The 18914-nt window shown below is 44.2% G+C and overlaps 1 protein-coding gene across 2 annotated transcripts in view; it reads right to left on the bottom strand.

Moving 5' to 3' along the window:
• Nucleotides 1-463: 463 nt before the first annotated feature.
• The window catches only part of Flvcr2 (feline leukemia virus subgroup C cellular receptor 2), a 67048-nt gene continuing 48597 nt past the window's right edge, over nt 464-18914 (bottom strand). Inside the window, exons 4-10 of one of the 2 annotated variants that reach the window (XM_006515709.3) lie at nt 17808-17875; nt 15449-15552; nt 10805-10915; nt 9577-9682; nt 9343-9454; nt 8799-8854; nt 464-2008 (exon numbers count right to left, since the gene is read on the bottom strand). In XM_006515709.3, coding sequence (XP_006515772.1) covers nt 1931-2008; nt 8799-8854; nt 9343-9454; nt 9577-9682; nt 10805-10915; nt 15449-15552; nt 17808-17875 — 635 coding nt within the window. In that variant the 3' untranslated portion in view covers nt 464-1930. The remainder of the gene's footprint in view (nt 2009-8798; nt 8855-9342; nt 9455-9576; nt 9683-10804; nt 10916-15448; nt 15553-17807; nt 17876-18914) is intronic. The other variant, NM_145447.2, reaches the window with a different exon arrangement.

Raw genomic sequence — 18914 nt, 5'->3', positions numbered from 1 at the left:
ATGCAGAAAAAGTGACAGCTGTGAACCTGGCTTACAGACATTAAGTCGATCAGAGTGGGGAAGACCAGGAGGGAGTACCAAGCTGCCACTGCCAGAACCAAGCTGCAGACACCGGCCAGGGCAAGCTGGTGTGGGTGGTCAAACAAAACACTTCAGTGCCCTTTGAGGCAGAGCCAAAGACAACACTGGGCCTTCCCTTAGGGAGGAGCCCATTCCAGCCTGTACACAGGAAGGGGGAAGTCAGGGTCACAGGGTGGCCACTGAGTTAGAGCTTCTATGTAGGCGGTCAGGAACCTTTAAAGTCTCTTTAAAATTCCCACAGGATGTTACACCCTTGTCAACAAAGGACACAGCTGCTCTGCCATTACCTGCAGTCATCTCCCAGACAGTCTTCTCAGGAAAGGGAGATAACCTGGTAGGGACCTCCCAAAACTGCCACTGCCTCACTAAATGATGAGGCAGACCACTTTGAAAATCTTTATTGCCTTAAAATATCTGGTATTGCACACAGGAAATACAAATTATGTTGTTTTTTTTAAATAAAGAAATGAATTAATAAAGAAATGAATTGAGTAAACACGTCCACTTTGAACAATTAAAGAAAAAACACCTTTCTCTTGACAGAAAGTAAGGCATCTCTTCCATCCCTAACACTCCCTCCACCAGGCGGCTGCTTCCCTCCCATCCACTGCACAAACACACACATATCTGGCCCGATACCCCAGTACTGCAGGCAAACGGGGTAATCTGGTATGCTAAGGCCAGACAACCCAACAGTCCATGACCAGAGTTGCTCAAGGCATAGGAACAATTAGCTGCCAGTTTCTCTTTGGGGAAGACACTATGAAAGCCCATGAGTATAACCAGCAGACTGGGTGGGTAAAAAGGTCAACTGAGATTGGTTTAAAAATAATCCTTTTAAATGTAAAATAACTGACAAAGATTCTCGCCAGCAGGGACAGGGAGGGGGTTTGGTTGTTCAAATAGTCCTCAACATGCATGGCCTCATGTTTAACTGGAGCAGACATGTCTATTTTAAGAGCCACCTTCTACCTCTCTCCTCCTGAGGAGATAGCCTTATGTGTCAGAGTAGAGTGAGTGAGACTAACTTTTAATAAAGGTTAGAGCCACGAGCCCCTGATGGCTGCATTTCACAGTGCAATATCCAATGAAGATATTCTGAGTGCTTTGGGACACAGAAGGCCATGGGCGAGCACCACCTTTGTAGGAAAACACCTTCCCATCCCAACTCAGCCCCACACACACTCCCGGCAGCCCCCTCCCTGCACTGTCGCACCTAGGCAGAGAGCCTTCTCTAATCGCTTTCTCCTTTGTGGCCACAAAGGTTTTATCTGGTTTATTGGTGTTTAGTCTCCTTGACTCTAGGAAAGACGATCTGAAGAAACACTGCAGTTTGGGGGGGGGGGGGGCAAAGCCAAGAGTCCGGATTGAGCTGCCTTGGGATGATGGAGGCCTGTTGGGGTGCTTCCTCTCGTGACCCTCAGGCAGAGCAGTTCGCCCATTTGCAGTAAGAAGTGCTCTTAAGACATTAGAAAAAGTTAATATCCTGAATAAGCTTTCTTAGGATAATTTTGCAAGCATTCTCCACGAGAGAAGAAAGGGATGAGAGAAGGCAAGAGACCAAGCAAGGACGGACTTCAACACCTCCACGGCCTCTCCCAGCACTAGCCCAAGACCTAAAAGGGAGTGGGGACCAGAATCCAGTCTGCATCTGAAGAGAGGTGAGGTTTTCCCCGAGTAAACCATGCAGGTTCTCGGGTAGGGTCCAGTAGGCTCAGGCACTGCCGTGCGAGGCACACATCTTCCAGCTGCTTCGAAAAGTTTCCCCATGAGAATCTCAGTACTGGCAGTAACAGCTAACTGGAACCAAGAGGTGAGTGTTTGTGTTCCTGAGTATCTGCCACCTCTCTCAGAGATGAGCCTCCGACACGACGGGTACCTTGCTGGTATTGCTCCCCTCCTCCTCCTCTTCCTCCTCCTGGACTTTCTAGAAGGCAAAGAAAACAGCCCTATAATTGAAACATACAGACCTCCTCCAGGCTGACTGAAGCAGCTACCTGTCCGCGACCAATCAGTGGTAAGTCCAAGCTCAGGAGGCTGCCCGGTGTCCCCATAGGCATGAGGAAAGAAGCAGCCCAGCCTGAGTGTGTCCCCCAGACACCATCACCGTCACCATTCAGAGGGAACAAAGCCAGCCTTCTATTCCCTAGCCCCAAACCCACCTCTCCATGTCACCATCTAAACTGTCCCTGGTTCCAGATCAGCACCTCCTTCAGAATCTCCAACTAGCCCACTGGGAGGCAACCCCCAGGATGAAGATTTGTCATGATGCCATTAAAGCAATTTAAGGCTCCCTACCTTCGGGTGTGGTGGCACATGCCTTTAATCCCAGCACTTGGGAGGCAGAGGCAGGCGGATTTCTGAGTTCAAGGCCAGCCTGGTCTACAAAGTGAGTTCCAAGACAGCCAGGGCTACACAGAGAAACCCTGTCTCGAAAAAACAAAAAACAACAAAAACAAAAAAAGACTACCTAACTGTTTATCTGCACTCTGTGGCTATGCGTATTCAGAGAAAACCACTGCAGGAACTTCTGGAGGGGACCAGTTTGGACATGGCTTCTTTGGGGAAGGATGGCATGAAGTTTATAGGAGGTCTCCTGCCTTACACTTAGTTAAGTGGGTTTGGGATTAAGCATGGCCTGAAATTCTGTGAGGTCCCTGGTATATATTGCCAGCTTGGGCATTTGTCTTCTAATTGCCAAAAGTGCCTTGAACAGACATTACTACAAAGCCAGTGCTACACAAGGCCCAGAGAAGGGTGTGCAGGGCCAAGCCAGAGGCAATGCCAGCTGGAAAAACAGTGCTTTTGTCCCTAGGAATGCTTGGGTCCCATCCATGGCAAGGGCCACAGCTGTAGCCTTTCTCATTCTCAACCTCTCAAGCCTCTTGGCACCAGATCTGCCTCAGCCATTACTAACCCCCATTCAGACAACTCAGAGCTGACTTGGTCACTCTGCATTTGACACACACAATGTCTGCCTCCTCCAAAGCCACCACCTCAAAATCACCATCAGAAATAGTTTAGGAAAGATGCAGCCCTACTGTCTAAGTGCTGGAAACCCAAGGTCATTGGCCCTGTCCTTAAGTTCTCTCTTTACCTAAACAGCATCTCACTGATGTATAGAATGGGCAACTGCAACCAGAACTAATGTATGTCCTGTCCTTGCCGGGCTCTGACAACATGTTTATCTCCAAGTCTCTAAGTCACACTGAGTGCCACGGGGCAGATAATGATCAGGGCTCCAGAGAAAGGATGCCCTGACCAATGTAGCCTCCTTCCTGTCAGCCTCCGCTTGATTCTGACCTGCCCTTAATTCCAAGTACCTACAGGCCCAAAAATACTAGGGTACAAACAGGTGAGTCCTATTACAGGACTTAATGCACCTAGTCCCATTTAGTGCTGCCTCTAATATCCTATACTCAATGTGATTGAGCCAACAACTCCACGTGATTAACAAGTGGAATAGAAGCTGGGTGTGGTGGCGCATGCCTTTAATCCCAGCACTTGGGAGGCAGAGGCAGGTGAATTTCTGAGTTCGAGGCCAGCCTGGTCTACAGAGTGAGTTCCAGGACAGCCAGGGCTACACAGAGAAGCCCTGTCTCAAAAAAAACGAGAAAAAAAAAAAAAAAAAAAAAAACAAGTGGAATAGATGTATAAGGATCTGGCTCCAACAAGACTGAAGTTTTACAACTGAAAAACTAAACAAGATGGACATGGCGAGTTGCTGGGAATTAAACTATTAAACTCAGGCAATATAGTATTAGTATATAATACATATTCATATGTGATATATAAATGTACTTACATTTCTTTCTTGTTTACCTTTATCTTCCAACTTAAATATACCAAAAATCTCATGTCACATGACACTAAGGTCCCACTTAAAACATTTTTCACGAAGAATATTTTATTACAGGCACCTTTTCCCAGTGTTATTGGGGAAAGTATTCTAAATCATTGTGTCTCTATACACAGCACAGTGAAAGCCCACGTCCACGGTGGCCTTTGCTCTTCACACTGGGCTAGATAACAGCATTCCTGCCTTGGGCTTTCCCGGTCTCCCAGTAAACACTCTCTTACGGACTCCTCCCCCTTGCTATCTACTGCCTGCCAACTCTAGAATGTGATTTCAGAATACAAACAGTAAAGAACTAAAGATTCTCAGTTATAAGCCAGCACATCGCCTTGAATGCCCAAAGCACATCCTACTGAAAAGTTTTGCCTTAGAAAACTGGCAAAAGTTTTTCAAAATAATAAATGCCCAGCCTTGGCACTCATGTACACTACTGAAGGAACACTGGTAGAATTGACCGCATCTTTCTAAAGAAGTTAGCAACCCATAAAATTTTTAAAACTGCATGACAGCTGATCCAGCTTCCCAGGAAATACTGTACACAAGGCATAGCAGTCCAGCTTCCATCATATTAACCCCTAGCCTATTCATTAAAATGTAGGAGGCACAGAGGTCTGTGTGTTTACCAGTGAGCACTAGGAAAGCCAGGAATGTTAAATATACAAGGTTGCCCCTTCCACTTAAGGTTATCCCTTCCAAGGGAGAGATCTAGGAAGATTGTCCTAGAAAGCTGGGAGTGGGTGTGGTTAATAGCCTGGTGACCTTTGTGACCTCATTGGATCCTCTCAAATTCTTATCTAAGTTTGTTTTTCTCAGTTAATCTATAGAACCCATCTTTATAGAAGGTGTCACGCAATGTAGTCACCTCTGATCTTTAGCTTACTTTGTTCCTCAGGGAGATCTATGTGTTTTGTTATATACACAGGATTGAGTTAATTACCACCAGAAAAGTTTATATCAAATTGTTCTGTGCGTAAAAATGCCTAAAATTAACTACTCAGAGTTAGACTTCCCAAGTTTGAACCAACACCTGCTTCTTAGTTGTGTTAAACCAAACTGCCTTTTTGCCTCTTAGAGATCATTATTAATCTGCAGAGTATGGTGGTCACAGAGACAACCCCTACCCCATTATAATATGAATACCACACTCAAACCAAGTGAGTTAACTGGCCATGAATTATTGTAGTGTTTATAACAACCATAAATACTTTTAATATCCAAACAGAAAATTGTTAAATTATGGCTTCCTCATATTAGAGAATGCTGAAGTCATTAAAAGTGTGTTGTAGAAAACTGGATTGTTGTAGTAATTAGAATAGAGTCTATTTAAAGAAGGAGAGCATTAGTAACAGTTTTTACTAAATGATTAAATAATTGTGCTAAATAGTTGTGTCAAAGCAATTGCAGAGGCAGTGGTGCTAGCTATTAATGTAATTAATTAAAGCTGCTAAACTAGCAATAGCCAAGCCAACTACCCTCTGCTTCTGCTTAAAGCCCAACTCTCTTCTTTCAGTATTTGGAAGTTTTTATTTTTTCAGAATACCAAAGTCCTGTAATACACACAGGCAATAAAACAAAGGCTGGTTGATAGACCACCATAATGGGCATGTCAAATTTCAACACATTAACACAATTAGAAAGTATACAATCAATACAACTTACATTAAATACTGTAGAAGAAACAAAAATAATTTTAACATGGCCAGTTAATAAAAGATCAAGAGCCTTAACGCATGCACTAACACTTGTTTGAAATTCACATCCTGTCCCAATTTTATCCACTGGAAATGTAGCTTCATACAAAGCAGTTGTGAATTTTTAATTATCTCTGAAAATTTCCAGAACCAGCCTTCCAAATGAAGATTGTTATTTCCAATATTGGATTGATTTCTAGACAAGTCCTTGATTGAGTCAAAATAACTGGTCACATTAAAGAAAACAGAAGAGTCACTATAACAACTTCTCTATTTGATTAATTTTTCTAAGTCATTTTTCACAGTCTCCATGCAGTATTCAAGGGGATTTAGATAGGCGCTTGGAACAACAATTGACGCTCTTTATGATACTATTCAAATTATTAGAAAGGAGGTTCAGAGCTTAAGAGTAAGAAGCCATCTTGAGTGTCATTCTAAATACCAATGGATTTGTGTTACTTCTAAAATTTACAATGATAGTCACTATAATTGGGAAAAAGTTCAAAGACACTGGCATAATTATAACACCTCTGGATGTTTTAACTTTGCATACTGAGATTATGAATCTAAAGAATGCTGCTCCACTGAGCTTTGATGCTGCGGGTATTACTGATAAAATTATTCGTGACCTGAGTTATGCGCCTTTAATCCCAGCACTCAGGAGGCAGAGGCAGGCGGATTTCTGAGTTTGAGGCCAGCCTGGTCTACAGAGTGAGTTCCAGGACAGCCAGGGCTACAGAGAAACCCTGTCTCGAAAAACCCAAAAAAAAAAAAAAAGAATAGCATATATGGCTTGATCATACTAGCCCTTCTTGTCCTGGGAATACTTTTATTCCTGCCCATTGTGATAAAACTTGCCTTTAACAACATCAATATGTTGGCAGCCAAAATACATGGCTTGAAACTAAAAATGGATCACCCCCCCCCCCATACAGAGTTAATTTAACAGGGCTGGCAAGCTAAGGATGGGTAAGATTCTGCACAGAGCCTTACCAACCTAAGACAGAACAGCATTACTTTTGGTAATGCATATTCCATGACGGGTAAGGAAGGCACTTTTGTCAGAACAACCTCAGACAGGCTCAGTCTTGTTATTGAAATAAAAAGAGGGGGAAATGTGGAGAGTCTTTTGGGGCCACTTGCTTCTAGACACTTGGCAGGAATTTGACATTAGGCCAGGACAAAAGTAGTAAGCTCAAGGCAGGAAACTGACTTTGGGCCTGGACTCAGGAAATAGGCCCAGATTAAGAATATTTACATTTGAGTTAATGCAAAGCTCAGAACAGGCTCAGCTGAGGCATGTGTGGCAGTCCTTTAGTCTTGGTCATCTCAATTAGCCCCTAGAAAGGTGTTTACCGGATTTTGTTTATTGTGTTGTTTGTTCCTTGACCCAGAATTGATCTTGCATGTACTTCAAGTGGTATAAGTGGTGGAAAAAATAAACCCGCTTTAGCCTCAGAACTGGCTGGGGTCATGAAAAAGAAAAAGAAAAAAAAAGGAGAAGGAGGGAAAGGAAGGAAGTAGGGGAAGAGGAAGAGAGAAGAGGGAGAGAAATCAAACAACCAAAATAAAAACAAAACAAACAAACAAGAAAGGTGATTAGCCTAATTAGTCCTGTACTCCCAGCAGTCATTAGGCTAAAGCAGGATAATTACCCTGAGTTTGAAGCCAGCCTGGGCTACATAGTAAGTTCTACACTAACCACAGATAAATAAAACCAAGGCTGAAGAGATGGCTGGTTCAGTGATTAAAGTGTTCTACAGATAAGCATGAGGACATGAGTTGAGATCCTTAGAACCCACTCAAACATTGGGTGGCCATGGTAACCTACCTGTAATTCTACCAACAAAAAGTGGAATCTGGAACCCCAGAACAACCTGGCTAACCAAACTAGATACATGCACGAGCTGAGTTCAGCTTGATAGCCTGCTTCAGTGAAGAAGGTAGAAGATGAACAAGGAAAATTCCTGCCACCAACCATGGACCTCTACATGCAGGCACATACTCTACATGTATGCACATAACACTACAGGTATGCAGGTGCATACATGGCAAGTAACATATTTCTAGATGGTAGAATAGACTTTTGTACATTTGCTATGTTCATTTTTTTCTATGAAGGATGGTAATGAATATCTGGAATGAATTTGATGGTATGTATGTATGTATGTATGTATGTATGTATGTATAGCAAAACAAATATCCTACTTTGGTTCCTCACACTCCCAGTTCCTTCCCTTCTCACTTGAACCTGTGTCCTCCATGCTGGGACTGCAGGCAGGCTCTGGGAATGGTCAGTAAGCATTCTGCCACTGAGTTCCCCACTCAGACTTAATCCTATCATTTTGCTTAAAGTGGTTTCCAGCTGACATTGGCAGATGGGAATCACTTCTGTTCTAGAACATAGCCCTGGTGCCACACCACCATCCCACCCCACCCCCCACCCCCCAGTGCCACCAGCTCCAGCTTCTTGACTTGCCCTTTTAGAAGTCTTCTGACAACCTGTGGGGTCCATCTCCATAATTTTGCTATGAGGAGGCTATCACAGAGTCACAAATCCAGGTACCTATGCTCCCTTGATAGTCACAGACGCCAAGGTTATAGCAGTGAAGCCAAGGACCCAAAACATAGTTCAGGACCACAAGAGGAGATGCTGTCTAGCAGTTTGTGACAGTAATGATAATGCTCTGAGGACCACAACGGGAGACTGGAGGCTGGTTGAAAGTCAAAGATGAGGATGCTCTGTAAAAGCAGCTCAGTGGTTAAAAGAACTGGCTGCTTTTACAGAGGACCCATGTCTTGTTCCCAGCACCTACATGATTGCTCAAAAACACCTGCAATTCCAGTTCCAAGGGATATGATACTTTCTTCTGGCCTCTGTGATCTCTAGGCATGCACATGGTACACATATATAAAACACTTATGACACATAAAATAAAAATAAATCTTTTGAAGGATCTAGAAAAGAAAATGGAACATGATTCTAAGAAATAAGAGCATTACTGGACACCCACTGAGGAAATTCTTTGGATGTCATGTTTATGAGAGGTGAGCTTGTCTCACAGCCCCCACAAAATCCAGTTCCTCTGGGGCTCCTGGAAGCCCCACCTACATCCTTATCAATAGCTTAAGACCCAGATCCTACCCGCACCAAACTCCCACACACTCACGGTCTCAGGAGCATCCTTGTTTGCCCTCTGTCTCCGAAGATCTGACTTAATGAAAGCTGAGATTTAAAAAAAAAAAAAAAGGCATCAAAGCAGAGTCATCAAACAAATCCATTGGTCAAGGTCATATAAGAGAAGGAATCCTCATTTCTCTAAGGGTAATTGCTATCCCAATTCTACGTCACAACATCAGAATAGAACTGGTACCATAACCCCAGGGCACTGCTGTGCTTGAGACGCAGAAGCCAATAATGACACTAGCATTCACCTAAGGATCTCTTAAAAAGGAACTTTATACATCTAACCACCACCCAAAAATCTCACTATACAAATTAGGAAACTGAGGCCCCCAGAGCCTGGTCCACTTGTATAAGTTGTGGAAGTCAGCATCAAATGTGGGCCTTCTAATGCCAAAAAGAACCAACCCATCCCAAACAGATCCACTAAGCCCTCTCATCTCATGTATGCTACCCATTATAATCATCAGTCAATACACAGGTGCCAATGAATAGCCTGAGCCTCATCTGGCTCTCAGACCTCCACTCACCTGTTAGAGCTGATCCAAGGGCAAGGAACACACACAGGAAGATGTTCCCAAACATGGTTCCATGGTTGTCAATAATCTGGCCTTGAGAGATGGTGAAAACGATCCCAAATACCTGGAAAAAAATAAGGAAGGCAGGGAACAAGACTTAATCCAGTAGGCCATGGGGAAGATTAAGATGCCATACTATTACAGGATCACAGCAAGGCAAGGAGCGAAGAAAAAACAGGTCCCTACCTGTGCCGACACGTTGAGGAGGCCAGATGACACGCCTTCAGATTCTGGGTATGTGAGCTCCACAGCAAACTCAAACCCCAGGGGCAGATAGCCAGTCATGAAGAAGCTGAAGTCCAAACCCAGAGAACAAGGCAATGGAGTGCCTCCAGAACAAAACTGGGAGCCCTTCTTTCCCCCCCTTAGACTCCCTCCCTCCCCTGCTTTTCTCTTCCCAGCAGGTTAACTGTCCATTCTCTAAGGTGGTCTGTGTAAAACGGAGCTCTGTGGACGTCTAGGCCTTGTGCTCAGTGGCTCTCTAATGTCGTCCACATTCTTCCCTCCAGCAAGCAATGGCACATTAGCATTTATGGAGAGAACAAGAGTGTCTGGTGTGCTTCAGTTTCACTGAGAATATGTGTCCCAGGTTCATAGGTCCCAGGTTAGAAGGGGAAGTCCCTGGACATTGGGCCATGTTGTACATCACCATGAATCTCTGGAACCTAGAAGATGGGTTTTGTAGTACTTTTTATTTCCTCCCCCCAATAGGAGGTGAAGAAGCACCGAGAGCCAGGTATTTACCTCTCACACACTTTCATAGACATGCTCATACTGCCTGAGGGAAAATAGCTGAGAGGTAAAGCCCAGCAAAGTCCCTACAAAATGCCTATGGCTCTGTGCATTTTGTCACCTGACACATCTGAAGATGGCAGTCCCTCCCACTGGCACCATGCTCCCTTGTGTCTTCATACCATATGCTCTCTCATTCCTTCCAACCACCCTACAAAGTTGGCCACACTTGTTTTCATCTTTAGATGTGGAGACAGAAGCTCAGAGCATCCCTGTGCTCTAATGCCCTAGACCCAGAGCCACTAAACAGTCCCTAGAATCTCAGATGTCTTGAAGGCATAGGCCATGCTTCATTCCATCCCAACAGGACAGCCCAGCTACCTGATGTGACTCAGTTTTTGTTTTGTTTATGGTTTTTTGAGACAAATTCTCTCTACATAGCCCTAGCTGTGTTGGAAACTGTAACTTACCATGTAGACCAGCCTGGTCTCAAACTCACAGAGATCTGCCTGCCTCTGCCTCCTGGGTGATGGCATTGAAGGCATGCTTCAACACCATTTTCACATCTCCTGAGGCCAGTGAGGAGGCAGCAAAGGGGACTTGCATTGCCTCCTAGGCTACAGGCCACTCTAGGAGCCAGGGGATGTGTTTCCCAATTAAATACGTCAGACATGGAACTTACCCCAGTGTGCCAGCAGTGATGAATACTACCCACAAATGGTTCAGGTTCAAGGTGAATGTGTATACCACCATGCCCACCAGAGTCATGATATACACTACCAGGGTTGTCTCCCTGTGGATAAATAAATGCAAAAGAGTTGAGTTACCTATTCTACTGATAGTACCTAGCAGGCTCAACTGTTCATTCCACAAGGATCTGCTAAATATCTGTTCTAATTCCAACTCTCTGCAGTATGCTGGCACATCTGTCTTCATAGAAGTGTCTCCATATAGGTGAGGAACACTAATCCAACAATTATTTACAATAAATGATTACACCATGACCAATGTTTCAAAGAGTAAGACTAATAAATATGAAGTCATTCTACTAGCTGTGTGTTCTGTTTTTGTTAGACCTCTCCATATAAACATTGGCTATAATCAAGGTGTGAATGGTTAAGACTACTTAAAGCTTTCTTTCTTCTTCTTCTTCTTCTTCTTCTTCTTCTTCTTCTTCTTCTTCTTCTTCTTCTTCTTCTTCTTCTTTTCTCCTCCTCCTCCTCTCCCTCCTCTTCTTTTCTCCTCCTCCTCCTCCTCTCCCCCCCCCCTCCTCCTCCTCCTCCTTCTTCTTCTTCTTCTTCTTCTTCTTCTTCTTCTTCTTCTTCTTCTTCTTCTTTTCTCCTCCTCCTCCTCCTCTCCCCCCCTCCTCCTCCTCCTCCTCCTCCTCCTCCTTCTTCTTCTTCTTCTTCTTCTTCTTCTTCTTCTTTTCTTTTTCCTTTTTCTTTTCTTTTTGGAAATAGGGTTTCTCTGTGTAACACTGACTATCCTGGAACTCACTGTATAAACCAGGCTTGTCTCAAACTCAGAGATCTGCCTGCCTCTGGCTCCCAGATGCTGGGATTAAAGGCCTGAGCCACCACTGCCCAGCTCCCTTAAAGCTTTCAGTACTACATTTGGAGTATCAAACCTCCATAGCCACACTGGGCAGTAGTCTGGTTTGCTGACTCCCTCTGTAAGTTCTTCCTGTGGCCATTTGCACAGCTTTACCAGTTGACTCTATTGGATCTGAACTACCATGCTCCACACAATGGCACTGAGCTAAGTGTGCTCGACTCCAAAGGCAAAGGGAGAAACTGCGGCACATCCGCTGCTGCCTTTCTTTGTGCTGGATCTGCTGACAGACTCAGCTGTCCCACGCTTCCAAACACTCCCCTTCACAGGAGGGTTTTGGGGCCCTAATTCCTGCAAACAGACTTGTATTGTGTTTCCCGTACCACTCTGCATAGGGTGCTGGCTCAGCACACCCTTCTGCCTGCCATGATCACCAGGACTCAGACATGAGTGCTCAAAACCTTTCCATGTCTCCTCAGAAGCCAGGAACACAGCAAGCACACTATGGTATATGAAACTAATACTTTTATTTAAGTTTGTTGTGATCTGATCCCTCCAACATAGCTTTATGTAGAACCCATGAAATCAAAGATCAATATGAACTGTTATGTCTATATTGGCTTGAGTCAGAGTTGACCCCTGGGAAGCACTTCCTGCACCTGCATATGGTTTTTTCCTTTATAAGCTGACCCAAAAAGATGTCCGTTGTCATAGCTTCAGACTCAATTCTGTTTTTTGCTTGTTTGTTTGTTTGTTTTTGTTTTTTCGAGACAGGGTTTCTCTGTATAGCCCTGACTGTCCTAGAACTCACTCTGTAGACCAGGCTGGCCTCGAACTCAGAAATCCACCTGCCTCTGCCTCCCGAGTGCTGGGATTAAAGGTGTACGCCATCATGCCTGGCAAGACCCAATTCTGAACTACATCCCTGGTCTGATGCGTTCAATAAACCATTCCTGTCTGACTGAGATTGGTGTGTTCATGTGGTTTGGGGAGCAACTCTTAGAACACAACAATGTTCAGATTCTGTTACACACTTTACATGTGTTGATGACTGCAATCTCTGGCCACCCATAATTTTACCAATGAAGAAACAAAGGTTCATGAAGAAACAAACAGAGGTCCATTATGTGTTCAAAGTCACTAGCTGAAGCTGGGTGCTAGTGACCACATGCTTTTAATCCCAGCACTCAGGAGGCAGAGGCAGGTGGATTTCTCAGTTTGAGTCCAGCCTGATCTATAGAGCAAGTTCTGGGACAGCCAGGGCCACACAGAGAAACCTTCTCTCAAACAGTCAGTAGCTGAATCAATGCAGAAGGTAGGCTCTGAACCCAAGCTTTGAAAGATCAGTGGTATCTCAAGCTACACATCAGGAGAGTAGTAATTTACTATGCAGTTGCAGTTTGCAAAGAGGTCAGAACCATAGCCTCCAGCAGATGCAACTCTGTTCTGGTTTTGAGAATAAGAGGCCTCCATCCTTCACCCCATTCACTCCCTCGATTTCCATCACCCCGTAAAAAGCATACTCAGGAATGTGAGTCACTCTCAGTAATTCTACAAACTCACTAGAGAGAAACAAACAAACAAAACAAAACAAAAAATTCATTGTGCTGTGTTTGTTAAACGACAACTCTACCTTCATACAGTGGCTACTTAAAACAAACAAAAACAAAACAAAACAACAACAACAACAAAAACCTATTCCTAGTCCCAGCCTGAGATAGACTTCAATTCCCAGGTTCCGACCTCCAACCCAAAGTAAACAAATCCAGGAGCTTGGGGAGGAAGAGGATGATTGGCAGCTGGTCACTTGTACTAAACAGAGTCTTCCTAGGCCTCTACTATATTTTCTAATTCATCTAAATAAATCATCTGGCTGCCCACGACCCAGCCAGGCCAACATTCCAGTCCCTCCCTTCTCCTGCTGCAGGGCAGGCCCTGGAAGAAGGGACACTTCTGTCCTCTTGACGGGGGTGGCCAGCCTTCAGTGCTTTTGTATCCGGCCGAAACAAGCAACTAACAGATGCCGAGAGGAGAAGGCAGCCAGGCTTCACCAGCAGTAATTAAGCCGAGCCAGGCTCCTCATCATTCGTGAGCCTGGCAGCCACATCCCTGGGAGTGGCCTCAGCTGGCCTTTGACTAGGCCAACCAAAGTGAGACTTGGCCTGCCCAGAGGCTTACAGAAGTGGGTTTGTGTGGCAGAGAACAGGTCGACCACTGTCTTTTGCCTCTAGACACTGGAAACTTTGGAGGCTTCGACAAATCGGCCTGGAAAGCTGCCCACCCCAGTGCAGCACCATCCTGGTAGCTGACCCACAGCTAGTGTTAACTGAACACCCTCTGCATGAGGGGCCACACAGAGTCACAACCAGAAGGGAAGGGCATGACTGGCAGTGTAGGCCATTTTTTGCCTAGCATACACAGGTCCTGAGTTCGATTCTGAACACATGGGTGTAAGTTAGAAATAGGTTGGGGGACTTATCCTCTGGTTTCCTGTCCTCTGGAGAGTTCCTTCAAGGCTGGCTGATGAACAGATGCCCAGCAAATGCCAAAGTCTCCCCATCTGCATCCCCAAGCTGAGATTACAAGCACTTGCCACCATGCCTGTATCCCTGCTGAAAGGACCCTGATATAGCTGTCTCTTATGAGGCAATGCCAGTGCCTGGCAAATACAGAAGTGGATGCTCATAGTCATCTATTGGATGGAACACAGGGTCCCTAATGGAGGAGCTAGAGAAAGTACCCAAGGAGCTGAAGGGGTCTGCAACCCTATAGGTGGAACAACAATATGAACAAACCAGTACCCCCAGAGCTCGTGTCTCTAGCTGCATATGTAGCAGAAGATGGCCTAGTCGGCCATCATTGGGAAGAGAGGCCCCTTGGTCTTGCAAATTTAATATGCCCCGGTACACGGGAACGGCAGAGCCAAGAAGTGGGAGTGGGTGGGTAGGGGAGCAGGGTAGGGAGAGGGTATAGGGGGACTTATGGGATAGCATTTGAAATGTAAATGAAGAAAATATCTAATAAAAAATTGAAAAAAAGAAGTGTATCCCAGGAATCAAACTTAGGTTCTCGCGCTTACAGAGCTAGCGCTTCTCATTTGAGCTGTCTCTCCAATCCTGACTCGCATTTTACAAAGCAGACCCTTCTACTTCATTGGCATCTGAAAAGTGGGATGTCAGGATTTTGTATTTATAGGCCAGGATTAGGTTGGCATATACTAAAATCTTTTATGATCACTCTGGGCTGTTAGAAGTATACTGGATAATTGGGCCTAAGGCATAGGATATTTGCAAACAAGATAAAAAAAAAAACCAATTGCAAGATTTAAATGCACTGCAAATTGAACTAAGACACAGAGAGCCCAGTTATTCCAGAGCAGCCAAGGTCAGGGAAATCGCCTGCTCATTGCTCTTTGGGGGTTCCCCTCAAACTTTCCAACTGCTGAGATCTCCGCACCCCCTGCCCCTAACACACATTCTGTTTTCATTTCTCCGTCCTCTTTTCTTTCCACAAGGCTTTTGGATAGGGATGAAGACTAAGCCAACCTCTGTGTCCACTATTCTGAGTCCTCCCAGGATCCCACAGAGTGAGTAGAGTTCCATCCACTTTGTGAATGAGGAATCCCAGGCTCAGAGAAAGTAAGTCAAAACTGCCTATTTGACCAATTTGACCTCCAGCTGCTACCCCGCCCCAAAGCTAACTAGCTGTGTTCCTAAGACGCATGTCATTTCAAAAGTAAGGGTCCCCAGTTCTTGATCAAAAAAGAGTCACTCACTTGTAGGTTTTGGATTTATCCAGCCAGATGCCTGAGATCATAGCACCAAACATTCCTGCAATGACGATGGTCAGACCGATTCTTCCAGCATTCACTTCTTCCCCCTGGGGAGACCACAGAACCACCCCCAAGGTGGCCAGAATTTAGCAAATACCAAGACAAGATGGGCCCTAAGATAACAACCTCAAGGAAATTCTAGAATAGTTGTTCTTACCAACAATACTACCCCAACTGTACATCTATGGCCCTGTATGCTGGGATAGCAGCATGATCAGCCAAATTTTGTTCTTTAAGCCACTTACAGCAATGTATATAAAATTTTCTATTTTTTTTAAACAGGGTCTTACTACATAGCCTGTCTGACTTGGAACTTGCTAAGTAGACCAGGTTGGCCTTGAACTCACAAAGAACCACCTGCTTCTGCCTCCCTTCTGCTGGCATTAATGAAGTACATTACCATGCTCTCTTGGGTATTTTTAAATTAATCCTTACAGCAATTATATATTATGTATCATTGTTTCCATTTTTGTAGAGGGAAAAACCTACTGGAACACATGTATTTATTTCATCATATTTTTCAGATGGGTCTAACCTGTCTGTGGCCATGTATCTCAGGATAGCTATGAATGTGCATCATATGCGCACAACATATTTGTAGATAACAATGTCATTTTACAATGTCAAAACATGTTGGACAGGGCTAATAATAATAATAATATATGATATTACTATAATGTTATATATATTATGTAATATTAATATAATGTTGACATTGTTGCTTAATTCTCATAATTCCTACCATAAAATTAGGAGTTAGTCTGCACCCATTTCATGATATAAAACAGAGAACAGTAAGATTAACCTGTTATCCTAAGGTCACAGGCACATGTTTTTTTTTTTAAAGACAGAGCTGGGCTATGATCTTAGGTCTAATAATGGTAGGATTCTGCAAGTGTGACATCCATGGCCTTGGTGTACCTGACTCTATAACACTCAGTGTCACTTGCCCAGCCTCACTGGTTCTGGAAACTTTTTTTTTTCCCTGAGACAGGGTTTCTCTGTGTAGCTCTGGCTGTCCTGGAACTCACTCTGTAGACCAGGCTGGCCTTGAACTTAGAAATCCACCTGCCTCTGCCTCCCAAGTGCTGGGATTAAAATTGTGTGCCACCACTGCCCAGCTGGAAACATTTTTCTTAAATGCTTTAATTGGTTCCAGGACAGCCAGGTCTACATAGATAGAAAGACCTTGCCTCAAACAAACAAACAAACAAACAAGCATTAATTAATTAATTAATTAATTAGAAATAAAATGCTGGGGCTGGAGAGATGACTCAGCAGTTAAGAGCTGGGCAGTGCTGGCTGCTCTTCCCAGGGGCCCCGGGTTCAATTCTTAGGAACTACATGGCAGCTCATACCTCTCCTAACTCCAGTCTCGGGGAATGTAGTGCCCTCTTCTAGTCTATGTAGACATTACCCATACATATGGTGCATAGACATTCATGCAGGCAAAATAGCATATACATAAAAAGAAATAAAAATAGAAAAACACTTTAATTGAACATATGAGTTCAAAATTAAACATTTCCCATTTAATAAGTATCATATGACTATACATATATCCAAGTGTTGCTACTTATTCTCTAGCCTTTTTTATATAAAGTTTTTTATTTTTTTATATGTTTGGGTATTTTGCCTACATGTATGCATATATATCACATTCGTGCCAGGTGGTTTCAAGAGGCCAGTAGAAGGTTTCTTATCCCCTGGAACTGAAGTTACAAATGGTTATGAGACATCATGGAGGTTCTGAGTTCTGAATCCAGATCCCCTGGAAGAGTAGCTAGTGTTCTTACATCTCTCTAGCTCTTATACTCTGCTCTTAAAAAAATAATAATAATAACATTACTAGAGGTAACTGTAGCTGGGCAAAGTGGCACATGCTTTTAGTCCCAGCACTCCGGAGGCAGAGGCAGCAGGTCTCTGTGAGTTTCAGGCTACCCAAGGCTGTATAATGGAACTCTGCCTCAGAGAGAGAGAGAGAGAGAGAGAGACAGTGAGACAGAAACAGAGAGAGACAGAGACAGACAGTGAAGAGAAAGGTAGTTTTTATGTCTTTTGCAGAAAAGAGAGAAGTCTAAGATGATAACAAGCTTGTCATATTATGACGTAGTTTACTGTGACATAGTTTAAAACCACCAAAATTTAAATTGAGACCCAGGGCCATCTACCTCCAAATCCCGTAAGCACACCTCCATTGGAGGCTACCTAGAACTAGCTAGACCCAAGAGTGGACCGCTACCCAGCCTCTGCAGAGATAGACAGTATCTCCCTGCCCAGCACACTTGGGAATCTGCCTTACCGGGAAGTGCAAGATCACCATGCGATTCAGCAGAGTGGATAAGGCGTAGAAAGCACCAGCATTCAGACCTGGAGGAGGAAGGGTGAGACACATTAGGATCTGCCCAGACCACAGGCTAACATCTCCCTCCTCCCTGCAGCCATCATGGAAATACTCTAGTGAGGGAAGAAATCTTCATCCCCACTACCACCGTGTGTGATGTTCTCGGAGGAGAAAAATTCAGGGATGTATGAGGCAACTTTCTGGTTCTTCTGAAATAAAGGCCTGAAAACAATTCAGAGTAGCCATCGTCACCCTTTCTTAGCCACATACCATTACAGCACAATCCCTTTAGCCTGCCCTGGGAATGACTCTGTGCAGGATCACTCTGGTCAGAACCATTCATGTTCCTCCTTTCAGCTTTGTCTATCTAGACCTGCGGGTTCAAACAGCAGTGGGTGTTCTCCACCTTCTCCTGATGATCCTACTTCCTCTATGAGCATCCAAACCTTGGCACCCTTCCACCTGCTGGCTGTTTCTCTCCTCTCTCCACTCCTAGAGGTCTGTTGTGTGAAATTAAACCATCTCCAAATTTAGTTGGTATCCTACTCCATCAGATTATTCAACAAATAATGGAGTACCTAGAAATTACTGGTAGAAACAGAGGAGAGGGGGCTGGGGAGGAGGCTCAGTTGGTAAAGTTTCTGCAGCAAAAGCCTGAAGACCTGAGTTAGGATCCCTAGACAACATGCACAGAGCCAGGAGTTTGTAAGCACTGAGCTTTGGAGAAGGGCAGAGACAAAGCGGGTCCTGGTGCTTGCTGGATCATCCAGCAAAACTGATGCACTCCAGGTTTCAGTCAGAGCCTGTGCTTCAAAAGAATAAGGGAAATCGGGAGGGAGAATGGGGGGTGGGGGCGCTATGATGAATTGGAGAGAGGGGGCAGATAGGTATAATCAAAATTCATTACATAAATATGTTACATTTTCAAAGTACAAAAAGTACTTTTAAAAAAGACAGTAACTTAGGAAGACACCCAATGTTAAACTCCGGCCTCTATACAGGTACAAATGCGCACACTCACATGAACACATATGTATATATAAGCATATATATGTATATATACAC

Source organism: Mus musculus, chromosome 12 (assembly GCF_000001635.26).
Source record: "Mus musculus strain C57BL/6J chromosome 12, GRCm38.p6 C57BL/6J".
NCBI lineage: Eukaryota > Metazoa > Chordata > Mammalia > Rodentia > Muridae > Mus > Mus musculus.
Note: the sequence above shows the minus strand (reverse complement) of the source record. Positions and strands in the feature narration are given on the sequence as shown.